The sequence below is a fragment of the Saimiri boliviensis genome, chromosome 1 (assembly GCF_048565385.1).
Source record: "Saimiri boliviensis isolate mSaiBol1 chromosome 1, mSaiBol1.pri, whole genome shotgun sequence".
NCBI classification, from domain to species: Eukaryota; Metazoa; Chordata; class Mammalia; order Primates; family Cebidae; genus Saimiri; species Saimiri boliviensis.
Window position 1 is genome coordinate 121,737,404 of NC_133449.1, and position 25,702 is coordinate 121,763,105.

At 53.6% G+C, this 25,702-nt stretch overlaps 1 protein-coding gene across 2 annotated transcripts in view; it reads right to left on the reverse strand.

The window, feature by feature from the left end:
- Window positions 1–4,184: 4,184 nt before the first annotated feature.
- Window positions 4,185–25,702, reverse strand: part of NKD1 (NKD inhibitor of WNT signaling pathway 1) — an 89,662-nt gene continuing 68,144 nt past the window's right edge. For both annotated transcript variants that reach the window (XM_003937261.4, XM_074403120.1), the window contains 6 exons: window positions 21,155–21,261; window positions 19,644–19,739; window positions 15,044–15,191; window positions 14,444–14,528; window positions 12,872–12,999; window positions 4,185–12,080 (listed from right to left, as the gene is read on the reverse strand). In XM_003937261.4, the coding sequence (XP_003937310.1) occupies window positions 11,491–12,080; window positions 12,872–12,999; window positions 14,444–14,528; window positions 15,044–15,191; window positions 19,644–19,739; window positions 21,155–21,261 (1,154 nt within the window). In that variant the 3' untranslated portion in view covers window positions 4,185–11,490. The remainder of the gene's footprint in view (window positions 12,081–12,871; window positions 13,000–14,443; window positions 14,529–15,043; window positions 15,192–19,643; window positions 19,740–21,154; window positions 21,262–25,702) is intronic.

Below are 25,702 nucleotides of genomic sequence, written 5' to 3' on the forward strand. Positions count from 1 at the left end.
GTTTTGGCAGCTCCTTGCCACTGGGGGGTGGTCACACCACAGAGACTGACCTGCAGTCTAAGTAAACTGCTTAGCAAGACGGAGTAAGATACTCCAATGCCAAATTCTTTCTCCCCAGTGAAGAAAGGAGGGAGGGAGGAGGGAAGAGAGGGAAAGGGAAAAGTTCACAAGCGCCACACTGGAAATATTCTGGCCAGGAATTTCTGGGCCAAATCACAATCAGATGCTGCCTTTTGAGGACAGAGTCAGAGGAAATGGAATCAGGTGACAATGGCTAAGATGGCCAGGGGCCCATCTGGAGGGGATCTGGCCAGGGAACTTGAACCACTCAGAGTCACCCTGGGCTCCTGTACCTAGATGTGCTGAGCACCCACAGGCTGAGTCCAGTGACACCATCCAAATGTCCCCAGAAGATTCCAGGTTTCAGTCTGTCTGCATCCTGTCACCCTTCTCTGGTGGCAGCATCAACATTCCAAGTCTCAGCATCGGGGCCCCGCAAGAGGGGTGCCCCTTTCCCATCTGTCTTTATGAATCTGATCAACAAAGACACTTGGAGTGTCAACAGCAGGCCATGGGCTAGGTCCAGCTGGGGGCAGGTAGGGAGGCCAGGAGTGTTGTCCTTCGGTCACTCAACAGACACTGAACAAGCACTTGTCTTTGCTGGGCCTTTGGGATTACACGACAATCTGGTGAACAAATGCTTGGGTGGAAACCAAATAATCAGAGGCAAAGATAAGGACATACGGTGGACCTGCACCCTCCGTGCATTTGCGAAATCACCTACTCACTAACATTTGTCTGTAACCTGAAATTAATACTCAGGGTGCATTCACTTCATTTGTGACATGCACAGAACAGCAAAAAGTGTGAGTGGCCCGACCACGTTCTCAGCTGAGGTTGAACAAGGTGACACTCTGCCTTCGTGGTTCAGTCCTCATCCTACAGCAAACAACCTTCTCATGGTCTGCTTAGCATCATGCTTTGTGAGGGTTTGTGCTTTGTGTTGGTGATCCGGCTGCTTAAAATGCTCCCCAGGCCCAGCGTTGAAGTGCTGTCTTGTGCTCTTAAGCCCACAGAAGGCTCTGCTATGCCTTACAGAGAAAACACGTGTGCTAGATAAGCTTTGTTCAGTCATGAGTTATAGAGCTGTTGGCTGAGTTCAGTGTTAGTGAATCAAGAATATATAGTAAATCAGTCATCTTTAAGCAGAAACGCAAATGAAACAAGGCTTTGCACTGATTGGTAATGAAAAAGTTATGACCAGAAGCTTGCAGGAACCTAGCCCTCTATTTCCCCTAGGAACAATAGTTCAGTATGTGCTAACTCAGTGTTGGAGGCAACTTTATAAGATGTAACTACTGTGATGAGTAAGAGTCAACCACAGTTACAGACGTGATTATTGCTATGAATGAAGGAGACCACAGGGCACCCTGAGAGCTTGGGGTACCATCTTGCTGAAGCTAGGGTCTCAGCCACACCAGCAGCCCCACCTCCCAGAGCTTTCCATGTCTCATATGTCCCTGGACTTGACTGGAGTGACGGCAGACAAGGGAGTAGGACTGGTCTTTGTCAACCTGTATCAATGCCAGCAGGCTCCTGGAAAGGGAGGGTCACATGGCTTGCGGCTTCTCCACAGGGACAGGTGTCAGGCTTGTGTTTAACCCTACCATGCATTAGCCACAAGTTAAGTAGGTTGCTTAATTGAACTATAATTCTGTTTCCTCATTGGTTTCCTCTCAATGAGGATTTGAGGACATTAGCAAATGTAGGCTGGGCGTGCAGTAGGCACCCTGTAAGAGGCAGATATGGCAATGTGGACTCCTCAGTGATCCTGCAGCTCAGGAGCTGGGCAAGGACAGTCTGAGATGCAGGCCAGCCGTCTGCTCCAGAGGCCCCCCTTTCCCCAAGGAAGGCGCTGCTGTGCATGGCTTTCAGGCCGCCCGTCCTCACCACTGCCCCTACTGTTTGTAGGACTCAGAGCTGCCACCCCCATAGTCTAGCTTCAAGCCAAGGGCAGTTTCATGACACAAATGTGATGTTGAGGGCCAGAGACAGCAGGGGCATGTCCAAGTTCACATCACAAGTCATGTCTAGAAGGAACGGAGTGACCCCCTCAAACTTGAGAGGGGAAAGTAATATCCTTAAGTGTTTTTTAAGTGTGTAGCAGAGGTGGCATGCCACAGCTGCTGCCTCACAGGGGGCTCTGCAGCGGGGGTAGGGAGCAAGCACCCTTCATCTGTCAGGACTGCACTTCCTGTTTTACTTACAAGGGCCTATTACATGTCAGGCTCTGTGCTGAACACTGTATGCCCACTGGATCATTTACTCATAACAGCTCAGTGAGGTAGTTACCCTGCTTAGCCCCATGTGAGAGAAAGGAAACAAGCCACAGAGAGGGTGAGTCACTTGTCTCAGGTCACACAGCTGGGAAGTAGTAGAACCAGGACTCAGCTCAGGTCCAAAGTCTCAACCATGGGCTAGTCTGTCCATCCTAGCTGAGCCCCCAAGCTGCATTTTGTGGTCCAGCTACTGGATCCTGCAACCTTCTCAAACTATCCACGAAGCCAAGTGCACAGAATCTAGGACATCAGGTCCAGGCAATTTGGGGACACATCTTCCTGGACCTGCCGATGGGCAAGGACCAGACTCTGGCATAAACAGTGAGACGCAGTGAGACTGCCAGAGAGGCAGGAGTTACAGACAGAGCCTGGCCTGAGTCTCCTGCTGAGACTGCCCATGTGCACACCCAGGGAGTCCCCGTCCCGTGCCCGATCAGCAGTCTTTCTGCTTCCCCCTCCAAGAGACCTGAGGGCTTTCATCCAGGGATCCTGATATGAATAAACCTCTTCCCCATTTCTTGCTTTGCTTAAATCTCCTAAGTCCCTGGAGCTGAAGCCAAGCAGGCCTCATTAGATCCACTTTATAGAAAAGTAAACTGAGTCTCGAAGAGGGGAAGTCACTGAGCCAGGTACAACCCAGCCAGTCTTCTGAGTTGGGGCTTTCTACCTGTCTTGGCTGTTTAAGGAGTGCTGGGCAGGGGCCCACACAATCTGGGACCCTTTGCCAGGGGTTTCCAGCCCATTATGTCCCACCTAAATGAGGAGTGGGGCCATGTCTCCAGGACTGCCCAAAAGACTTCCCCATGGATGCCCTCCCACGCCTGGAACTGCTCCCTCAGCCATTCTCCTGCGTAATGCTCTGCCCTGAACAGGCTTTTAAGTGACATCACTGACCTTCAAAAGTTAGGTGCTTGAGGTTACGCAGGGGTCATGAGCTGAATCATGTCAAAGCCGGGCCTGAAAATCAGGCTGAGAGGGGATCTGGGTGGGGGAAGAAAGGCATGTGTACCACTGGAAGGAACAGACTGATTACAGCCACGTGGGAACGGGGGCCTGGGGTAAACACGCTTTCTCATTTTTATGAGAAAAGTGAAAAATCCAGGTTTTTAGCTGAAATCCTAAGATTTTGGAAATTAATTCAAAAATTTTGAAACCCTGGACAGGTCAAACAGGACACATCAATGGGCCACGCTAGGTATGGTCCCGGTGAGCCGAGGATTGACTTCTGGAAGCTTAGAGTGAGCAGGGGACAGGAAGGTAGGGCAGGGTTCCAGATCCTACAGCTTCTTGGGAAGTGTGGCTCTGAGCAAGTTGGCCTTAGGCCCGCTCGAACCCCTCTGCCAGGCACCAAGAGACACAGCTCAGGGCGCCTGCTGACACCACCACCAATGGCCTCTGTGGAGTTACGGACCAGTGATGGGGGTTCCAGAAACCCCCTCTCCAGACATCACAGATGCCAGCCTCCCCCAAGTGCTTTGCAGACAGCTGAGGCCATGACTGGAAAAAGGGCCTGCGAGTCGGTCTGGGCTCAGCTTTGGAAAGAAGTGTCCATTTGGACTCCACACCTCTACCTGGGGTCTTAGGTCTCCCATCTCTAAAATGGGAAGAGAAATTCTAGCCCTACTGCAATGTGTGGTTGACCAAACTTTCACTGGTTTCCAAGGGGGAGAAAAAGACAACACAATGAGGTGGGGGATTTTTGTTTGTTTTCTTCTTTAACTAATGCTAAATTATGTCTTTCCTTCTTTTGGTTTCTTTAAACAGTAAGGGACTCCAATTTTCTAATGTTTTTTCTTTTTTTATATCCTTATTTAGCAAACTTAAAAGTTGATGATGCTGTGTTGCTTTCCCAGACTTTTTTTTTTTTTTTTTTTTTGAGACGGAGTTTCGCTCTTGTTACCCAGGCTGGAGTGCAATGGCACGATCTCGGCTCACCGCAACCTCCGCCCCCTGGGTTCAGGCAATTCTCCTGCCTCAGCCTCCTGAGTAGCTGGGATTACAGGCACCCGCCGCCATGCCCAGCTAATTTTTGTATTTTTGGTAGAGACGGGGTTTCACCATGTTGACCAGGATGATCTCGATCTCTTGACCTCTGATCCACCCAACTCAGCCTCCCAAAGTGCTAGGATTACAGGCGTGAGCCACCGTGCCTGGCCCGCTTTCCCAGACTTTTATTTGAAATGTGACTGCTTTGTAAAACTCCAGAATCAAGAACTCACAGGCAGGAGGATATCAAAAATTAATAGGAAAGGATGAGAAATCTTCACTCCCCTCCTTCCTGCCTCCCTGGATCGCTCATTCACTCTCTTCCATTCATTAACCACCCACTATGTGCCACGACCTAAGGATGCAGCTAGCTAAGAAGTCCCTGCCTGCAGCGGCTTTACAGACCAGGAGGAAGGCAACCCACAGAGCCAGGATCCTGATGACCATGGCTGACTGCCCCTCTGCCTGGGCACCAGCTAAGGTGGTTCCAAAAAGCAAGGCCTTGTTGAGAAAGAAAAAAGTAGCAAAGATCAGCTTGGATGAACTCACCCAGAATTTTGCCATCAGAAATATCTAGAAAATAGTTATTTTAAAAGTGCAGAGGGATGCCAGGGCTTGGGGTGGGGGTGAGGAGTGGTGCTTTCGGTGCTCAGGGCCCCCGAAGGTCTTGGTCCTCCTGCTCAGAAGCCCAGGGGGTCCTGGGCTGCCTCCTCCAGTGCCGGTCCTTGGACCCTGGCAGTTCCTCTGAGACTGTTGTATTTTAGTCCTTCTAAGCTTCGAATGCTCCTTTCTCCCTACCTCTCTCCCTGATGTGGAGGCTGGGGAGGGGCTCTCTGAAGGGTCTGACCAGATGTGATGCCAAAATGAACCCCACTAGGGGCAGGGCAGGGGCCCCATAAGCTTGGGACCAAGCCCGGGTTTGCAGTACAGCAAAATGAGATAGCTGATATTCGCAACAAGCCGTATTCCCCAAAGCTGGCCTTGACCAGGGCCCCCCAGGCAAAGCAGGACGATGGGAAGAGAAGTTTTCAAGAAAGCCAGTCATGTCTCCCTCATTTCAGACCCTAGTCCGGAGCCAGGGGAGGGAAGCGAGTGTGTGCTCCACGCACCAGGGGCCACTGTGGACTCGCTGTAGTTGGAGGACCCTGGGGTCTCACTAAATGTGGTTGTCTTTTGCCACCTGTAATTTTACAATAAGGGAGGAGAGGTGGGTTATCCAGGGACAGACAGCAGCTGGAAAAAGGTGACAGGGCAGCTAGAAAAAGAGCTCAGCTCCCAAACAAGGGGCTCTTACTAAATTCTCCAGCCTCATCCTCTGCTGTGGCATGGCCACTTGCTCCAACATCCACGAAGGTTTTGGGGGCCCCTGGTGGGGCAGGGAGCAGGTGGAGCTCTCTCTGTCTCTCCTACCACCTTAATGCACATCCTCCTTGGGGCAGGGCCACTGGGATTCCGCCGGGCGTGCACCAAGGCACAGGCAATGGGACTTGCAGGCTGTGGTCTGTGGGCCCCACCACAGCACCATTTCCTTGGAGGTGGGGAGCTTGTGAAAAGCACTGATACTTGCACCTCACCCCTGACCCACCTTAGCTCATCTCTGGGGGTGGGCCTGATAGCTGCATTTCACATGCTCCCTGGGGGATTCTTATGGTCACTGAAGCTAGTATTGCCCTCAAATGGGGCCCTCTGAGGTCATCTAGGAAAAATACAAGGCTCTAGGGACTTAGCTGGGCTGCCTATGAAGTCACCTGGGGGCTTGAAACATCTTGATGCCTGGGCCACACCCTAGACCTGTCGCTCAGCATCATCAGAGGTGGAACGCCCACACCAGTATTCTGTGAAATCTCTCCAGGTGATCCAAAGCGCTCGGGGGATGAGAATTACTGGTGTGAGCATCCCCTCTGCCTCCACGACCCACCGCCAGCAGGCTGGCAATGCCAAAGTCATATCTAGAGAGCCTCATGTCTAGGTAGGGATCTGTGCCAGGCTCATGGGCTAAATGTACCAGGATTCTTCTAGTCTGTGGGAGACACTGGAGGGAAGAGGAATCCCATCGGCTGGTCAATTGGAGATGGGAGTCTCCGCCAGGCTCTGCCATTTCCTCCCCCGGGTCACCATCTGCTACTGGCAAACGGGTCTCACTCATTCTCCTTCTCATGCTGGAGGCAGATGCTAGGTACAGAAAGCCTTTTGCAGGGAAATACACAAATCGGGAAAGTCATTTGGGGGTGCGGGCCCCTGAGGAGAGACGTGGGGTACAAAGGACTGCTGGTTTGGGAGACGATGAGACTGAACACCAGATCAGAGCCCCACATAAAGATGATGAATGTAGAAGTGATCGAACTTTTAATGACGGGAAGGGTGTCCCGAGCACAGCTTTTAGAAGTTAGTAAAGCATGTGGTTGAAACATCTGTCTTCGCTCTGTAAAACGCAGCCCTGCACACATCTGGCGAAGGGGTGCATGTCGGGGGCTGGGTGCAGCTGGTCTGGGGAGGCCAAGGCAGGGGCCAGGAAGTCGGGTGCTGGTGTGTGACTGGATGAGGGGCAAGGCTGCCTTGGGGCCTTTCAGGTGTGCAGTGACCAGGTGTCTGCTATGTGGCAGGTAGCACCATCTTTAACAAGGAGGCGGGGGTGCTGGGTGAAGGGTGTGCACAGCCTGCTGGCACTGAGCACCTCTCAGGGGCCCCCTTTCATTCCTGAGAGCACTGACAGGACTCACAGAAGCCAGGTTATTACTGCTGGCATCTGACAGGCACACCAAGGTGCAGTCAGCCTTCTCCTCCTCCCGCCACACTATGGGCTGCCTTCCCTCTAGCCCAGTAATGATTTGAGATCTGAACACTGAGAAAACAGGGCTGGGTCAGTGAAAGAAACTGCTCCTAGCTGTTTCTTTTGCCAAAAAGTGTAATTAGCATGGCTGGATGCTAAGTGCAAGAGTCCCCCAGGCTCCCGGCCCCCGGGCACTCCTAGGAGATGACAGCAGGCCGATACCTGGGATCTTCACCTGGCTGTCTGCCTGAAACACACCCAGTCCTCGGCACACAGTGACAGATGAGCAGAAATCGGCATCCTCTTGCCTCGCGTCTCCTCATGCTCAGAGCTCAGGGGCCTGGGGCCCTCTGGAATGGCCTTCAGATTTGCAGACAGGACCAAACTTCTCACCCACACCAGCCTGCAGGAAAATGTGCTCAAAGCCTCACCAGCAAGCACGGTTTCCCCTTCTAGTTTTTCCTGCTTCCTTCCTTCTAACCTTTCTTCCTCTCTTTCTTCTTCCTTCCATTCTTCATTATTTACTAAAACCTATTTATTTATTTATTTATTTATTTATGACAGAGTCTCACTCTGTCACCCAGGCTGGAGTGCAGTGGTGTAATCTTGGCTCATTGCAACTTCAGCCTCCCAGGTTCAAAGGGTTCTCATGCCTCGGCCTCCCAAGTAGCTGGGATTATAGGTGCACGCCACCATATCCAGCTATTTTTTTTTTTATTTATTTTTAGTAGAGACGGGGGTTTCACCGTATTGCCCAGGCTGGTATCGAACTCCTGACCTCAGGTGATCCACCCACCTTGGCCTCCCAGAGTGCTGGGATTACAGGCATGAGGCACCACACCCAGCCAGTTTAACCTCTTTTAGAGGTCGTGTACAATCGCATCAAAATTGAAATCACACTTGCTCTTGAACTCCACAGTTCCACATGGACACTTTCTGTCTCCTGTACTCTTGCCCCTCGGCACCAGGACAGCCATGTGCAAGAACTCTCAGCACTGTCTGCCAGAGCCTGGGATGACAGATGAACCTTATGACCACCAAGAGGGGACGGGGCAAGCTGGTGACAGCACCTGTAGCCACAGAAGGCTGAGCAGCTGCTAGAAGGGGGCAGAGCTCTATGACCTACGGAGGGAGATCTCCAAATATATTCAGTTACTGAAAAAACGGCATAAGTATGAACACTATGCTCCTTGTGTGAAAATAAAAGGGTGGGGTGGGAAGAGGATTAAGCAGTAACTGCAGGGGTTTTTTTTTTCCTCCCCCTTAAAAATAGATCTGAAATAAATATTGCAAAATGTCAGCATTTGTAAATTCTGGGAGGTGAGTTCACAGTTACTGTTACACAATTATGCTTCAAACTTTGTGTTTAAAATATTTTAAAAATTAACAAAATGCATATGGGAGATATATAAATGTATTTATTCTGGTAAAGAACAGCTAACACTTTCATAGTTCTCACACAGGCCAGGCATTGTCATGAGCCCCGCCTTTATAGAGGAGAAACTGAGGCACAGTATTTCACTTGAAGCACAGAGCTACAAAGAGGGAGACAGCATTTGAACCCAGCAAGCTGGCACCAAAGGCTGTGCTCACAACCCCCACACTACACTGAGGGTCTAGATCACACCCAGAAAGCTGGCATCAGGGGTGCTGGTGGGCTTGGGATGGAGGGAATTTTACTTTTGACTGTACACCTGTGTACTATTTGAACCTTTTACATGTGCACATTCCTTTTTTTTTAAATAATGTTTTTAAAGTTGGGCAAGTCCCAGTTACCAAGAAGTAACAGAATCCTGACAGGTGTGAAGCTTAGGGAGGCAGAGGAACTGTTCTAAAACCAGTAGTCCCAACTCCCAGCTGGCCTCCAGGGTTGCAGCAATTCAGAGCCTGGAACGCCACTACTTCCTGTCTACTCTGCACCCCTTCCCTCCTGTCTTCCGGTACAGACCCCACCCTCTTGTGGCAGGTTGGCCATGTGACCCCAGCGGTCACACGATTGGATCAGCTATGGGTACCAGATCTAAGCCCAGCCAATCAGAATCCTGCCCTGGACTTTATGCTAATGGAAGCTCCTTTTCCTTACCATTAGGGGACCCAGAATGCCAGCAGCCAGGGGTCCCTGACCAAGCATGTAATTGGGCACAAGTATCAGTCCAGGGGACAAGAGGGAGGTACAAGAACTGGTTTCAGCTGCATTCACATCCTGGGCCCTGTCATCTCAAAGCCAGCTCCCTCGCTGCCTTCCAACTTGGTTTCCTTCACTTTGGACTGAGCTGAGTTCTCACTGAACAGAAACCCACAACCCAGAACAGGGGAAGCGCATGGCCATGATTAAGCCCTGCACCAATGGCAAGTGGGAGGCCAGAATCCAGCTCTGCCCTCTGTGCGGTCTCAAGGGAGTTACAAACTTGTAAGCCTCAGACATGCTCCCTGAGCTGCCACCAAGCTGCGTCATGGGGCTGTCCTAAGGATTAATGTATTAATCCAATCCCACGTCAGTCATTAATAAAATTAATAATATGGTGACAACTAAGCCCACTGCCTTTGGAAGTAACTCCTTACTAACTACATTAAACCCAAACTCGAAGCCCTGGAAAAGAGGATCCCAGCTGCGAGACAAAACAGCAGACGGAAAGGTAGCTGGAGTCGCTTCTCCCTTTTGTGTCCCTCTAGATTCACTCTCCGCTCTTCTCTCTGACCTGGGAACATGCCCATGTGAGCTATATCAATAAGCTCCCTTGGCCCGGGGGCTTCTAGCAGCCTCAGCCAACGGATTGAGAGGGGGCAGGACCGCGGCTCAGAATGTTAATTTCCCTGGAGGGTCCCCATGGCTGGCTACATCCTTTGAGCAAAGGTCACAGCTCTCAGGTGCCCCTCTCACTCCTCCAGCATTCCTGTCTGCTAACGATAACTCCTTTCCCACTCAGGCCCAGGGGTGGGAGTAGCGCCCCACACTGCTAGCTCCGGGGTTCTGCATGGAAGGCTTAGCCACACTTTGTAAATACTGCTTTTATTAAAAACTCTCCTCAAATTATCCAATTTGAGTGTGTGATCTGCTTTTCTCTGAGACCCTGGCTAGCTGACTGGTTCTTTCTCAGGTTTCTCCAGGCTCTGGCCAGACAGAATCCTTCTCTGCAGAGGACGCTGCTCCAGGGTCCCAACTCTGGCCACAGTCCCCCTTTCCCTCCAAGCTTCTGTACCCCAGCAGTTCTCTCCAAAATCCGTCAGTCCCCAAAACCAGAGAATGGACCTCTGATGAATGCATCTGAGAGCCCTCCAGCCCCAAAAGGAGACAAGCAGGGTCACATCTGGGTTCCAGAAGTGTCCAGAGAAGCAAACCACTGATTTCTACACACCAGAAAAGATACCTGAGAGTGTATATTTATATAAAGATACATAGAAATGGACAGATGGCGTCTATCTATAGATACAGAAAGCTCTGTTAGAGAACGTGTAGGTACATATATATCTGCCACATCCTCCACCACCACCAAGAGCACACAATTGCCCGGATCTTGGAAAACCACACACTTGTTTAAGTGGTTGATTTCCTCCCTAGCAGTTTCCAAAATGAGAAGGATGGTCTCAGGGATGGTCCTTAAATATGTGCATGTGTATCGCCCTAAAGAAGAGAGGAGGAGGAGGAGGAGGAGGAGGAGGAGGAGGAGGAGGAGGAGGAGGAGGAGGAGGCGGCGGAGGAGGCGGCGGAGGAGGCGGCAGCGGAGGAGGAGGAGAAGTGGATTTTCATGCTGTGCATGGCAGAAGAGATGGGACTGCTTTGGGGGCAAGGGCTTGATCCCACTGGAAAAGCGTGAAAGACAACTCCAGAAAAGACAGCTAAGGTTTCTAGGTTGGGACATAAAAACACAACAGCAAGAAGTTCGCGCTCTGCAGTCCACTGAAATCCCTTGTAGCACATTACAATCAGTTAAGGGCAAAATAAAATCAGGATAATACTAAGAGGTAGCAGCTGTTTATCTTCTCGGAGATTTCGAGGGTCTCTGGAAGCCGGGCCAGGGAAGGGTACTCTCCTGGAAGAGGCTGGATGGGACAGAGTTGGGGCTGAGGGCTCCCTGGCTCTGGGAAGGGTATAGGCTGATCCGAACAGACGACGCTGCAGCTCCTGAGCCTTGAGGGAGCCTCTGCCCATTACAGGCCACTCCAAACCAGAGTCATTTCCTGGGCTAGTTATGCAGTCCCCACAACATATAAATAAAAGTTTAGTTCTGTGTTTCCATAGATCTTCTACATGAAGGCTAGCTAAATATTAGTGGAGTAACAATAATTATTAATAACAATAATCGTCATAATAACAATAATTAATAGAATAATAATGCCTTGGGGTGTTGGGGGCAGGGTCCTTCATATGGCGGGGTGGGGCCCTGGGGAGGGGCTCTATGTCTGGTAGAAGTGGTGGTAATGGTGGTGGTGTTCGTGGTGGTGGTGGTGCTCGTGTCTCTGGACGGGCTGCCCGGCCTGGCTCTCGTACACCACCACGGCAGGCAGCTCCCGCAGGTGCTCCCGCCCCAGGACGGGGCCGCCCGGGGCCAGCGGTGCCTGCAGGCCCCGGCAGCCCTGCTGGCTTTCCTTGGCTCGGTGCTTGTGCTTCTTGTGCCCGAGGGGGGCCAGGGAGGGGAGGAGGGCTGGGCTGGTGGCCAGGTGGGCGGAGGGGGACACCGCAGGGACGGCGGGTCCCAGAGGGGGTTTGTTTCTTGCCCCTCTGGCCACGTGGCCCACACTCACGCTCTTGCCCTGGGCCCTGGGGGACCTCACAAAGTGCTTGCTCCCGTCCTGGGTGCCCCGGAGCCGTTGCTGGAGCTCCGAGACCTTGGCGATTGGGGTGTCAAGGAAGTGGAAGGAGCCTGGGTCTGCGCCTTGGGGCTTTCGGTGTGGGACGTGGATGGCTTCCGGCTCATGGGAGCGAGATCGAGTGGGGTTGGAGGTGCGGGGGGGCAGTTCTGACTTCTGGGCCACAGAAGGGGAGCCTAGGAACCAATTCAACAGACATTTAATGAGCACCTACTGTGTGCTGGGGTCTCGTGCTGTACCCTGGACATCACCCCCACCCCCAGTTCTCCGAGACTAAAAAATATAAATATTCTTGATCAGAGCTACTCCCCAATATCCTGACTGTCCCTCACTGCCTTGCAGGAAAACTCTCTGAAATGGAACTTTCCCATCTGCTAAGTGAGAAGAACCAGTTCTGTGGTAGGTCTTCAAAAACACTCTTCGAGAGAGAGCCGAGGAAGAGAGATGGCAGCAGAGACCCTGAAAACTGTCTATGGTCACTGGGGCAAGAAAGAACTCTTAAGCATATTGCTAAAAACATACAGAAGTAACTGACAGAGGAATTAAACCTATAGAAGAAAGGGAGAAGGGAGTTGTGGGAATGAAATTGAGCAAGGAGTCAACACATGTCAAGGCTGATAAAGACACAGCCACGTTGTACTTAGGGAAACCGAGGATCTTGCTGGAAGAAACAGCCAGGAGGGGTCAAAGTAGCTGCCTGGGGAACAGGACTTGGGTGGGCAGGGATGGGGCACAGAACTGTTGTTTGTCATTGGGTGCTAAGCCCTTAGATACTATTTGATTTTGCTCAGTTTTGTGCATGTTAATTTTGAAACCGTTTTTAAGGTAACTTTCTCTAAGAAGAGCCTTTGACCTGTCCCGTAATGCTGTCTTCCCCAAGCCTGGGGTAGCAGTGAACACCACCCTCGTCGCCCGTGCAGCCACGCCCTGCCCTCATCGATCATCGCAGGGTGCTTGAGTCCCTTACCAGGCCCAAACTGGGAGGTGTAGTTTTCTATCCCAGCGAGATCTAAGTAGTGGTTTCTCCTCTCGATGTTCTCATCCACGCAATGGTGGTAGCAGCCAGACTGCTCCAGGCGGCTGTCACCCTGGAACCTATGGCAGGGAAGGCAAGTGAGTGGAGTGACACTGAACACCAGGTGGTGGCAGCTGCATAGGCTACTGGGAAGCCCCCAGAACAAACTCTGGACCCTTCGTTCATTTCCTTCTTGGCCTTGGGAGAGGGTGGGGAGGAACAGTTCTCCCTGTCAACTGTGCCTCCATTTCCTTTCCTGCCAATGGAGAGACACACCACAGCCCATGGCCTGACTTCCTTGCAGTTTCTAGGAGGAGTGGACAGGGGTTGGCTTTGAACAAGTTCAAAACAAATGTGAGAGGTTATTGGCAAACTTCTAAGAATCCCCCAGTGCCAGGCTTCAAGCCGTATGTGCCTGCTACAGGTAGGTGGCCTAAACCCCAGCCTGGTTCCCCAGGGGGTGCAGGCAGCAGAATTCCCTCATACTGTTGGAGTTGGACCTGGCAGACCCCATGACCTGTCCTACAGCCCAGGATGGGTCTTACAAGTGTAAGAGTGTGTGTGTGTGTGTGTGTGTGTGTGTGTGTGTGTGACTAACACAGTGTGTATGGAGAGGTGGGGAGAGATGCTGTCAGAGGCTCTCTTTTTTTCCCTGCAGGGCTTGGGGCTCCCCAGCCCTCTCCTCCAAGGACCTCTGCGAGCTGCTCCCATCCTGGTTCCTTCTCACACATCGCAGCACTACCTTCCCCCAGGATCTCCAGCCAGCCTGGGTCCCTCTGATTCTCAGCCCTGTCCCCACATTGGGCTGTGACCCTGCTTGAGCTATGTTTCTACTTTCCCCTAAGCGAGTACTAATCCCGCTCCAGTCATTCCCTTGCTGTTTGCACGCTAGAGGTTAACACAGCTTCATGCCTGCCGAGTTACTGCTGTTTACTCAATGCCTTTCTTTAAACGATCTCTTTCCTTTCCTCCCTTCCTCCCTTGCAGTTGAAGAAATAACAGGTGAAAGGTAACTGCAGCCTAATAATTCCTTATCCGCAATTCTGAAATCCAAAAAGCCTGAAAACTAAGATTTTTCATAACCCATGTGGAAGCCAAGCCCACCCTAAAGGGATGGGAAAGTGTTTAAGGTCTTTATCTCAGTGTGAATATCCAATCATCTCCCAGCAGAAACAGCAAGGCGTCAGAGCCTGATGCGCCGCTGGGAGCCCTGCCAAAGCCCAGCAAATGCTGGACTCCAATCTTGTCTGTCCAAGGTGTGTTGCATAAAACGATGTAGTTATTTGTTAAGGTTTTTGTTTGATTTATGACTCTGTGCATCAAAAGTGTTGGCTCCCTGAAGAGAACACAGACCAGAGCCAAACTTCCTGCTCTGAGTCCTCCAGATCCAGGTACACAGCCGGAGGGCTCAGGCTGTGTACATCCAGATCCAGGTACCCAGCCGGAGGGCTCAGGCTGTGTACATCCAGATCCAGGTACACAGCTGGTGCTCAACATATGCTCCTGTGCATCATGCCGACGTACCTGAGTGGGGCTCGCTGCTTCTTCTCCCAGCTCCGCAGCTCCTCAGCGGGCTTGGTCTCTGCTCGGGGCCTCGTGCTCTGCAGGTCTGAGTCCGGTCGAGAAGCACAAGAGACCCCAGGTGAGCTGCCTGTTCCCACCCTGCCCGGGGGCTGCCTGGTGTTCAGCTGCTTTGCAAGGCCACTGTGAGAGGGTTCCCCGAGCTGGGGCTAAATCAAGGGCTCTAATAGCTATCTGCCCTGGGCATGTCCCCATCTAGCCTCACCTCCTCCCCAGACTCCCCTTCCAGCCTCACCTCCTCCCCCTCCAGCCTTACCTCCTCCTGGCTGGCCTCAAGGCTTGCAGATGCCATGCTGCCCACAACACCAGCCTTTGCTCCAGCTGCATTGCTCTGCCTGTGCAAGGCCTTTCACCCGGAATCCCTTCCCTCCTCTTTCCACACTTCCTCCTACCACTTCAAGGACCCTTTTGAACCCCACCTGTCCACAAAGCAGCTGCCCCAGAAAACCCACAGGGAGGGATCTGACCCTTCCAGGCAGGGGCTGGTCCTTCCTGAGAGACGGGAGGACCTTGTTGCCCAGGCTCAGCCCTGCAGCCCCTCACCGGCCTGATTGACAAGGACGCTCCTCTTGCTCTGGCTGCCATCGGGGGCCACAGTGAGCTTTACCCGCAGCATCTTGCTTGATGTTGGGGAGTGGTTGACGGAGGAGTCCACCACCTCATAGATGGTGTGCAGCAAGCTGGTGATGTCCTGAATGGGAGGGAAGCGAAAACCCACGCGGGGTTGCAGTCACAGGGCCTTGAAAATAGAAACCAGAGGGCCTGGTGGACGCTGCAGGCCTGAATCCCTCTGGCTGCCACATAGCAGAGCCTAAGGCAAAAACCTGTATGTCTGAGGTTCATTTGGGAGGAGATCCTAGGAAGCAGGAGGGAGGGAGCAGGGAGAGAGAAGAGGAAAAACCCACAAGAGAAAAGAAAAAGAGCAGGTTACAGCCAAGGGCAACCGGGGCTCAGTCGCACTGGGGCCCTTGAGGGAGAGTGTAGAGCCCACCTTGGAACAGCCTCATTCAGATAGAGGGGGGTTAGGAATGGACTCTCGTTCCTCACTGCCTGAGAGCTCCCCAAGGATGCACATTCCCTGTACTTTGGATTTTTGTTTGAGATGCGGTCTCACTCTGTCCCCCAGGGGGGAATGCAGAGGTGTGATCATGGCTCACTGCAGCCTCGAACTCCCGGTCTCAAGCAATTCTCCTGCTTCAGGCTCCCTAAGTGCTGGTATTACAGACATGAGCCATGGGCCACTGTGCCCCACCCTGCCTTGTGCTTCTGGGCTCCCCTGCAAGGGCCAAGCCAGCTCCCTGTACCTGAGAAGGGTCTTACAGTGGGTGCCATCTACCACGGCAGCAGGTGAACTTCGAGGTAGGCCCAGGGAAAACTGGGTGGGGACAACAACAGCATCTGCTTCGGGTTTGAAATGAAAAATGGAAAGGGAGGCGTGTCCCTGCTATGGGCTGAATTGTGGCTCCCCATTCAACTGCAAGTCCATAGGTTGAAGCCCTGACCTCCACTGTGACTGTATTTGGAAGAAGGAGATAATTAAGGTTAAACGAGGTCATGAAGGCGGGATCATGATAGGATCAGGGCCCTCAGAAGAAGAGGAGAGGCTAGGGATACGGCTCACACCTGAATTCCCAACACTTTGAGAGGCCAAGGTGGGAGGATCACTTCAGCCCAGAAGTTCAAGACCAGGCTGGACAACATAACATTCTCTACAAAAAAATTTAAAAAAAAATAGTCATGTGTGGTGGTGCACACCTGTAGTCCCAGCCACTTGGGAGGCTGAGGTGGGAGAATCACTTCAGCTTAGGAGTTTGAGGCTGCAGTGAGCCATGAGAGTACCACTGCACTCCAGCCTGGGCAACAGTGCAAGATCCCATCTCTTGTAAAAAAAAAAAAAAAAAAAAAAAATAGGAAGAGACACCAGAAGAGGTCTCTCTCTCTACCACATGAGGACACGGTGAGAAGGTGGCCCTCGCCAGGAACTGAAGCAGGTGGCACCTTGGAGGACTTCCAGCCTTCAGAACCGTGAGGAACAACTTTCTGCTCCCTAAGCCACCCAGTCTGTGGTATTTTGTTATGGCAACTTGAGCTGGCTGAGACCGTCCTAAAAGATAAACTCATCTGTGAGAACTTGACTATATCTTATCTCCTCTCTGAGCCTCAAGTACCCCTCAACCAGAACAGGGGTGTCTACACAGTGTTCTCTGGGTGTCCCACAGCCCTTCTGATTGGGGCTGGAGGGCACAGATTCCCCTCACTAGGCCCTTTCTGTCTGGGTACCTGCTGAGGCCACTTGTCTGGTAGGGGTGAGGCGGGTAATGTCCTGCTTTAAATGGCATTGGAAACCTCTGGAGAAGACATTGTTTCTCTATCGATCAGGCCCATCCGTGGTCAGTTACCTGCCCCGTCATCCTCCACCTCCTGCCTATAAGTCTTGCAGGCTGAAGTGGCTGTGGCAACCCAGCGCAGCCCCAGCCAGGCAGAGGTGTGGGTGGTTGGCCCAGCATGGTAGACAGAGGTGCTGGTCCTGTCCTGGGAGGCGCAGCCACACAGCTCAGCTGACCTGCCCTTTGACCATGCAGTTGGGAGGGGGGAGTCACACAGAAAAGTCAGAAATCCAGGATTTTCTGTTACATCTTCAGAATCACTGATATTGGCAACTGATGTTTAACAAAGCCCTTTGGGGGACCAGAGCAGAGCATCTGGAGCCAGACTGGAATTGTGGGGGCCACCAGTTTGAGACCCAGGCTCCAGGCGCTCCCATCTGGCTTGCTCAGCGATCCCACCTCTTCCTTCGAGGACCACAGAGGGCTCTCCTTCCTCCTTTCCTTCCCTCCGGCTTCTCCATAAGGCCCTGTTTGCTCACTCTCTCTATCTTGGGCAGCCCATGAAGGAGGCTTCATCATAAAGATGAGCCGGCTGAGGGTCACTCACTTCATCCCCCAGACTTCTGATACCTTAGAGGACCTGGGGCCCTGGTGTGCGATCAGGGTTGGGGGTCTCAGCAGACTCAGGATCTCAGAGCCTGTGTGCTTTGGCAGTTCTAGGTTGAAAATCAAACCCACTGACTATACAGGGCCAGACACCCAGAAATCAGTGTGCTCAGTATTTCCTGCATGAATGGATGCCTGAAGGAGAAGCAGGTACTTCTTTGCGAGTGGAAAGCTGGCCCACACCCCAGCTCCGGGCTGCAGATGCCGTGAGGTGGGAGCCCATCTGCCCTGGCACTCAGAAGCCATGGAAAGGAACCGTATTTACAGCCAGATTTGAGGAATGGCGTCAGGGCTAAAAATGGACCAGGGAAACACCAGGCCGGCCCTCCCTCCACTCAAAACCACCTCCTGGCTCCTCGGCAGGAGGAAGACATGACCCAATGAATGCTTTCCCCCGGGCCAGGCCTCCCTCTCATTCCCAAGGCAGTGAAGGAGGGTGCGGGTTGAAGCTGTCAGCAATCATCTTGCTCCTGCCAAAGGGAGAGTCCGCCTCACAAGAAGGGAAATAGAGCTGAGGAAATAGAGGGAATATAGCCATGATGAATACCTACGCCTGAAGCCACTAAGCCTCTGGGTCAAGCCATGCCTGAAGTCAGACCCCAAACCAAATTTCAGTTACAGGAACTAATCTATTCCTTTTTTTTTTTTTTTTTTTTGATATAGCAGTTGTAGCATGTATTCTGTCACTTATATGTCAAAGAGTCCTGAGTACTAAAAGTCAAAAATTCCTCCTCCAGCCTGTTGGAACAGCCCCTAAACCACAGCCTTGTCAACCAGAACTCCCAGCTGGCAGCATAAAGGTGAATTTCTCCTGCACTATCACAGAGAAGAAAACGCTCCACCAGGACCCGGGTGAGGAGAGCAGGCCACAAAGCCTCAATCCTTTCTGGAAACGGGAGGCATGCTGGACAAGCAGCAGGAGGAGCCCAGGCCTGTCAACCTGGGCCGCCGCGCAGACGCACGCAACCTCAGACCTGTAACAGGTCCCACGCCTGCAGATGGGGGCCTCTCGGGGAGGGAGAGGTCGTCAGCGAGGGACAGGGAGGAAAAGGCACGAGGAAGCAGAAGGAAGGGTACCAACCCTCCAGCAGTGCCCTCAGGACCCGAAATCCAATCCAGGTTGCCGGCCAGGAGACGAGCCCTGCCGGATCCCCAGTCACAGCTGTGTCTCTCCTGCCGATCAGCCACCACAGCTGTCTCCTTCGGTTCCTTAAACACCCTGAGCCCCTGGCCTCTGTCTGCCCAGGAGCCGCCAAGGCTGTGCATGCCGTGTGGCTCAGCTCCCTTGCCGTCTCCTCCAGGAGGCCTCCCCGGACCCTCCAGCCAGTCTCTGTCACAACACCCTGTTTATTTTTTTCACTGAACACATCGCCGCTCAGTTATCGTACAGCTGTTTGGATCTGCCTTTTGTCAGAATGTCAGAGCTCCAGGGCGAGGAACGCGTCTGTGTAGTTCCCCGCTGTGTCCTCGCGCCTAGTACCTAGGACCCTGTAGATGCACACACTCGTGCTCAATGTGCAAAGACACAGGCAGGAAGGAGACGGCCGCGGGAGGAGGGGCCTGAAGAGAGAGCGGCCTGCGGAGGGACGAGGAAGAAGAGGTTTGGGGTGAGGCCGTGACCAGAGCTGTGACCGCAGAGCTGCTGGCGGGCCCTTAGCACTGGTGGTGCTCATTTCTGTAGCCTAAAGTGAGGTGCGGTGTGGCCTCTGTGTGCACCCACCGCCAAGCTCCTGGGCAGCATGGCTGAGTCAGGGAGGTGGCCTGCGGTGGTCCCAGCCCCGCCCCGCCCCACCCGAGCTCTGGGACTGTGGAGAGAAAGAAGCAGGACAGGACTCAGTTGAGGCCTGGGGCCTTTCTCCTGGGAAACCCTGGGGCTCTGTACCTGCCCCCGCTCCTTCTCCAGGAGGAGCACTGCCTAAGCGGAGGGCTGGGGAGCTGCCCTCCCTCCCTGTCCCCTCTTCCCACTTGCCAGCAGCTCTGGGATACCCCTCCCGATCTCACGGGTGCTCCCAGCAACTCCCCGGCGGTTACAGGCTTCCCTGAGGGGCAGGACCGATGCAGGGGTGAGAAGAGGCAGTGTCGGGGAGCTGTGCCCAGGCCCCGTGCCCACGGGCATGATACACGGCAAGAGGCCAGGCAGGTGCACTCACCTCTCGGGTGACCTTGCCATTGTTGTCAAAGTCGTACAGGGTGAAGGTCCACTCCTGCCGGCTGTCCTCCTCCACAGACACGTCACACTGGAGCTCCTGGATGCAGAGAGATGGACGGGGCTGGTCCCCTATCTGTGGCAATGCTGACTGGGTGGTGGAAGCATGAGCCCAGAGGCCAGGCCAAGGGGCGGCCACTTGCCCTCTGCTCTCCCCAGACCTGGAGTGGACAGGGAGTACCTTGGCCAAGACAGAACTGGCCCACAAAGGCAGCCAGGGGCTGGGCAGGGGTAATTTGGCCTGGGGAGGGATGCCTGCAGGGGTGCCTGGCAGTCTGTGTGTCTTCAAAGACAAAGGAAACACAGGGCAGTCTGAGAAGAGGCTCTGTGACCTCGGAAAAGCTGAATTTGGACCAAGGGCAAGAAACAACTAGAAGGCAAAGGAGAGGCAACTTGGGAGCCCCAGCAGGACCCCGGGGTAGACGAGCACGAGCGTGAGGGGCTCGGACGTCGGTCAGGCCCGGCCCCAGCCCCTGCAAGGCTCTCCACAGCTGTGTGATCCTGGCCATGTCGCTGCCCTCCACTGTGCCTCAGTTTCTCCTGGTATAAATTATGGACACAGACGGCCTCTCTCCCATAAGGTTGCTGGGAAGATGACATGTCCCCCAACACGCCCTCAGCCCGGCTGTTTCCCTGCAGCTGTGGTGGGGACAGTGCCCGACCTCCCGCCTCAGGTGCGCTTTTCTGTCTCAGGGCCATTGAGACTGGAGGGAATTGGCCCCAAAGTCACACAGTTACTAAGCGTACAGCCAGGATTTGGACCCAGGCCTGCCGACTTTAGAGCTATGCCCTGGTCGTCTCCGGAAGGCAGAGGGAAGGAGGGAGGGAGCGAGCGAGGAGGGCAGAGCAGCAGGGAGCTCCATGCCGCAGGCCTGGGCCTGGCTCTCAGCACCAGGGACTGTGCTGGATGCGCGGGAGCATGCTACACTGTCAGGAACAGACAGACTGTGAGCTCTGGGAGGCGCATCCCTGGTGTTGACCACCTAGGGAAACTGAGGCCCTGCGAGCATCAGGGGCCTGCCTGTCCTCCATCAGGAGCAGGAGCCTCCTGCTCCTCCGTCCCACCTGAGAGCCCCCACAGGCACCCCAGAACAGCCTCAAGAGTTGAAAGGGAAGGTTTCACCAAGGCAACTGAGGCCCAGAGAGGTGAGAGTAGCAGCAGGGCCAGAATCTTGCCCCCCTCAACCATTCTCATGCCCCCTCCCAGGCTGCCAGGCACACCCCACGTGGAGGGGCTGGGGCCGGGCTGAGGGGGTGCGAAGCGGTAAGCTCCCGGGGTCTGCCCCATGCCGGGAAGGCCCCAGATGTGGCAGGAGGAACATCCCACAGAGGATGCTGTTCATGCAGGGGAGGGGCCTCCCTGTCTGAAAGAACCCCAGCTTCCCTCCTCCCAAAGCACCAAGCTGAGAAAGCCCGTCTCATCTCCCCAGGACCCAGCACCAAAAGGAAACTTACTTCAAACTTCAGCTGCTTCTTGGAGCCCGGGCAGGGTTGGCTCACTCGCTCCATCTTCTTCTCATCTCCGCTGCCCAGCCCGTCAGTCTTCTCAGGAGGCAGGGCCACTGTTGGGGAGGCAAGGGAGGGAACGTGAGGAGCTGGGTCCAGATGCAGGGCCACCTTGCTCGCTGCACCTTCGTCCTCCGGGTCTGGCCTGGATATTCTCACCAGCGGGGCCAGGCCCGCTTCTGCCCTGCCCATTTGCTGGGGTCAACATCACACTACTCTGGCGCCTGGTAGTGCCTGGGGCGACCCCCACTACAGGGTGAGACGCCCTCCATCCCAGCCTTCGACTTCTACTCTGCGGAGGCACACAGCCACCCAGAGGAGTGTCGGGCTGGAGGGCAGATGGCCGAGAGTGGAGGAGTGCTTCTGGAGCCCCGCGAGGGAGCTGGAACTTCACGGTCTGCAGTCCCACTGCCTTCTGTGCTGACATTTTGGCCTCTCCAAAGGTGCCACCCACCTGGGCACAGGATACACACCTTGGTGGATGGCCAGGAGGAGTGCCAGTAACAGAGTTCAACTGGGTTGGCAAAGGTGTGCACACATGCACTGGTACACATACACATGTATACACACACATGCACACACATGTACACTCATGCATCATACCTGCTCGCACACATATGCACACTCACACATGCACACACCCTCACATACACACAAAAGGCATCTTCAGGGAGCACACTCATCCTGAACCTTGCATTTGGCCTCTGGTCACCCCAGGTCCTTCGCTCTCTGCCAAAGGTCACAGTCCTGTGTGTGGCCTTCAAGGAGCTATGGGAGGGTGACTGTGAAATCCCAGGACCTACCGACACTATTTTCCTGAGGACACCAGCTCAGGGTAGCACCATCGTCCTTGACCTAGAACCCAGACTACAAAGTGCCATCACTTCTCGGAATGGCCCATAAGCCTTTTCTGCCTGTTTCATCTCGTCTGATAGAGGGGCCGGGATTTGCCGGGGACATCCTTTCCAGGCCACGCTCACAGCTTCTCTCATCCAATTCCCTTTGTTGCCTGGGGTAGTAAATGTGTTGTCCTGTTTTGAAGGTGAAGAAACAGGCTGGCTCCTACTCCAAGAAGGGACCCTGCCCCCTCCACCCTGTGAGGAGCTGAGACTCCCCGGTCAGAGAGGAAGGCAAGACAGGAATTTCTCGGGAAGTCAGCAGCTTGGAGAAATGAAGCCAGGCAACTAGCTTCATTTGTGTCCCTCCAATCCCACACTCCCACCATACTCACCCACCCCAGCTTTGCAAGTAAGGGCCCAAGGGCAGTCCCTGGGCCAGGCAGAGCGGGGACGCCCCCAGTGGGCCCGGGCCCCAGTTCTACTGCCCTGCTCCTGTCCTGTGAGATGGGAGCTCTCTCGTCTGCAGTCAGCTAAAGCACTTCCCCTGGTGCTCTTGTGCCTTGGTGCCACTGTATGTAGATGAGGCAGCAGTGACTAAGCACTTGCTGTTTACCAACTCTGGCCTCATGCAGCCCTGTGAGGCAGTTAGCTCCATTTTCCAGATGGGAAAACTGAGGCTCGGAGAAGATAAGTGCCTCACTAGTAAACGTCAGAGCTGGGATTTGAACCCAGGTAGCCTGAATCATGCTCACAGTCAGTCCACTAGACTGCCTCTCCATGCCTGAATTCGGGAGACTTGGTGTCTCTCTCGGCTTGCCTCTCTCTGTCTACGGAGGCCAGCCAGCCAGGGCAGTGGTCATCTCCACCTGGGTTCTGTTCTCCGGCACTGTGTGACCTTCTCTAGATGTCTCAATTTTCCCCAACTGTAAAATGAGGAAGCTACCAACCCCTCCCCCAGAGGATTCTTGTGTGGATGCAACAAGCTCTGATCAGAAAGGGCGAAGACCCCAGCACACTAGGCCCGGCCGGAGTAGTGACAGTCAGGGAACCATCAGCCCCACCGCACTGATTCCTGGGAACAGGACAGTTAGCAGCTAAGTTTTGTCAAAACTGAGGCTTCAGGAATGCAATAGACACAAAAGCATATCAAATACATATGGCCTGCACAGGCAGCTTTGGACAAGGCCCTTGACTCCTCTGGACCTCAGGCCCCTCATCTGTAAAATGGGAGTATGATGGCCTCGCCTTCACAGGGCTGTCGGGAGAGGACAATGAGGAGAGTGCTTACTGAGCACAGTGGCCGACACACAGTAAGTGCTCGAGAGATGCTGGCTTTGCCAAGGATGTCGACGGGCTGTGGTCCCAGCTCACAGCCCAGATCCCAACCATCCCCCTTGACCCCAGACTGTCCCAGTGGAAAAAACCACAGTAATATCACCGCCTGCATCATCCTCTACCCACCCCTCCCAGGCAGGGGGAAAGAAGAAAAAGAAAAAGAAGAAAGAAAAACAAAGCCCAGCTCCATCTTCAAAGCTGCTGTGTCTCTCTGCAGAGGACCTGGCTGGAGATGCGAGCTGGCCAGGTTTATCGAAACCAAACTTCAAGTTCAAAGGCAAGTTATCAGAAAACCACCTTCAGGTTCAATGTTGCCTTTCATGTTCCACTTGATAAAATCCAAAGAAAAGGAACCTCTGTCCCTGCTCTCTCCTTCTCTGGAGCACTCTTCCCCTACCATGCATGGACAGCCTGTCTGCCCTCAGGCCCTCGCCTCTTCCTTCCTTTCTCCCCACCTGAGGGGCTGGAAAACATCTCCCTCAACCCCTCATACGTCATCACCAAAGACCAGTGTGGCCCGGATTGTCCTCTCTCTACCAATGGCTCCCTCATCCCATCCCAGCTCAGAAAGACACCTGGACATCCACAGGTCAGCCAGCGGTCAGTGAACCTGCCAGGGGCCCCTCCCAGCATAGGGCCAGTGATCCGTGCTGCCCCGGGGCTGTAGGAGGTCAGGAACGAGGACAGTCAGCCCTCTATCCCCACCAGAGGAGGTCGTTCACGCTCTTACTGTCCCCTGCCCAGTAGGTAGAACAGGTGGCAGAGAACCAGCCACGAAGACTCCAATGCCAGGGGCAAGAGCTAGGCCTCCTCCACATATGAACTCTCTGAAACCAAACGAAGTCAAGCTACCATGGCCCCCAGCGAGCCCTGTGCAGAAGAAACCACCCTCCAGCCATCAAGGAGTACAGGCTCACTGGAGGCGGGAGACGGGGCCAGGGACTGGTGCTCGCTGCAGGCCGCCCAGGCCACGCCAAGGGGGATTGCAGTGATGCTATTTCTGTTGAGACCAGCTTTGGAACCACAATCTGAGTCTATTCTCTGTCTCTGATTCCTGTTTAGCTCAGTCATTCTTCCCCCTGGGAAATGATCTTTTGGGGGCCTAATTTCAGGAGGTGCTGATCACTCTTCAGTTGAAAGTCTGAGGAACTGCAGGAGAGACTGCTCATTCAGAAGAAAAAAGGAAAGCAGGGAACCAGGTGGGAAAAAAGGACTTTCACTTGCCTAAGGAGCACTTTTGGGTGACTGAAAGCAGGAGGTGGCAAACTACACTCAGTGAACCAAACCTGGCCCCCTGCCTGTTTTTGTAAATAAAGTTTTATTGAGATTCGGCCATGCCCATTCGCATTGTCCATGGCTTCTTTCAGCGTATGACAGCAGAGTTGAACTATCACAACAGAGCCCACAAAACCTAAAATACATACTGTCTGGCCTTTCACGAAAAAGTCTGTGGATCGATCGCTGCTTTAGGTGTGTGCCACCCTCCACCTCCACCAGGATATGTGCTTGATGAGCAGGGCACAGGCAATTCCACCTATTACTTGCCTACTTGGCTGGAAACCCTTGTGCAGTACACAACCTGCCCAACCATACAGTGGCCATGGAAGAAAGAAAATATCAGCTCTGCTTTCTTAAAGCCTATTGTCAGCCCATGTGAATCTGGGGGGTGGTAGTGGTTTGTGGAGCTCCTTCTCTTTGGAATCTGCTCCCTGTTCCTCCTCACACCACAGCCACGAGGAGTCAAGGAGTCGGCTTGCTGTGTTTACCAAATGACGGTTCTCTCCCTATTACCTCCCAGCCTGGCAGCTCTCCACCCCCAGCAACTGCCAGATTAAATGCATTACTTGACCATCTTCACCCGGCTCCCTTTGATGTTCCCTTCTCAAGCTTCAAAATACCTTTTGGAGGGAGATCAGACAGCATTAAACAGAATTACTAATTAATTAAGCAAAGTTAAATTTTAAACACTGTTTGTTGTGTTAGCCAAAAGCCTGAACAGAACAGACTTTTTTCCTCCGCTGAGATCAAAGACAGTCTCTTCCCTCTCCCCTCCCCCAGTTTTTAAAAAAAGGGAGGGGTGGGGAGGAAGAGAGAGAGAAAGAAGAGAGTGAGGAAATACCTGAATGATGACAACTTTGATCATGGGTCCAGGTGCCCCTCCCCACCTCCCCGTGGGCCCAGTGGGAGGCTCCTTGGGGACCGCCTGCTGTGAGAGCCACAGTCACTCGGGACTGTTTACCCTGGCAAATGGCAGTGACCCAGAGAGCAGGATGGCACGGCCCGCCCAGCCCAAGCTGCTGACAGCTGGCACCACCCAAACAGC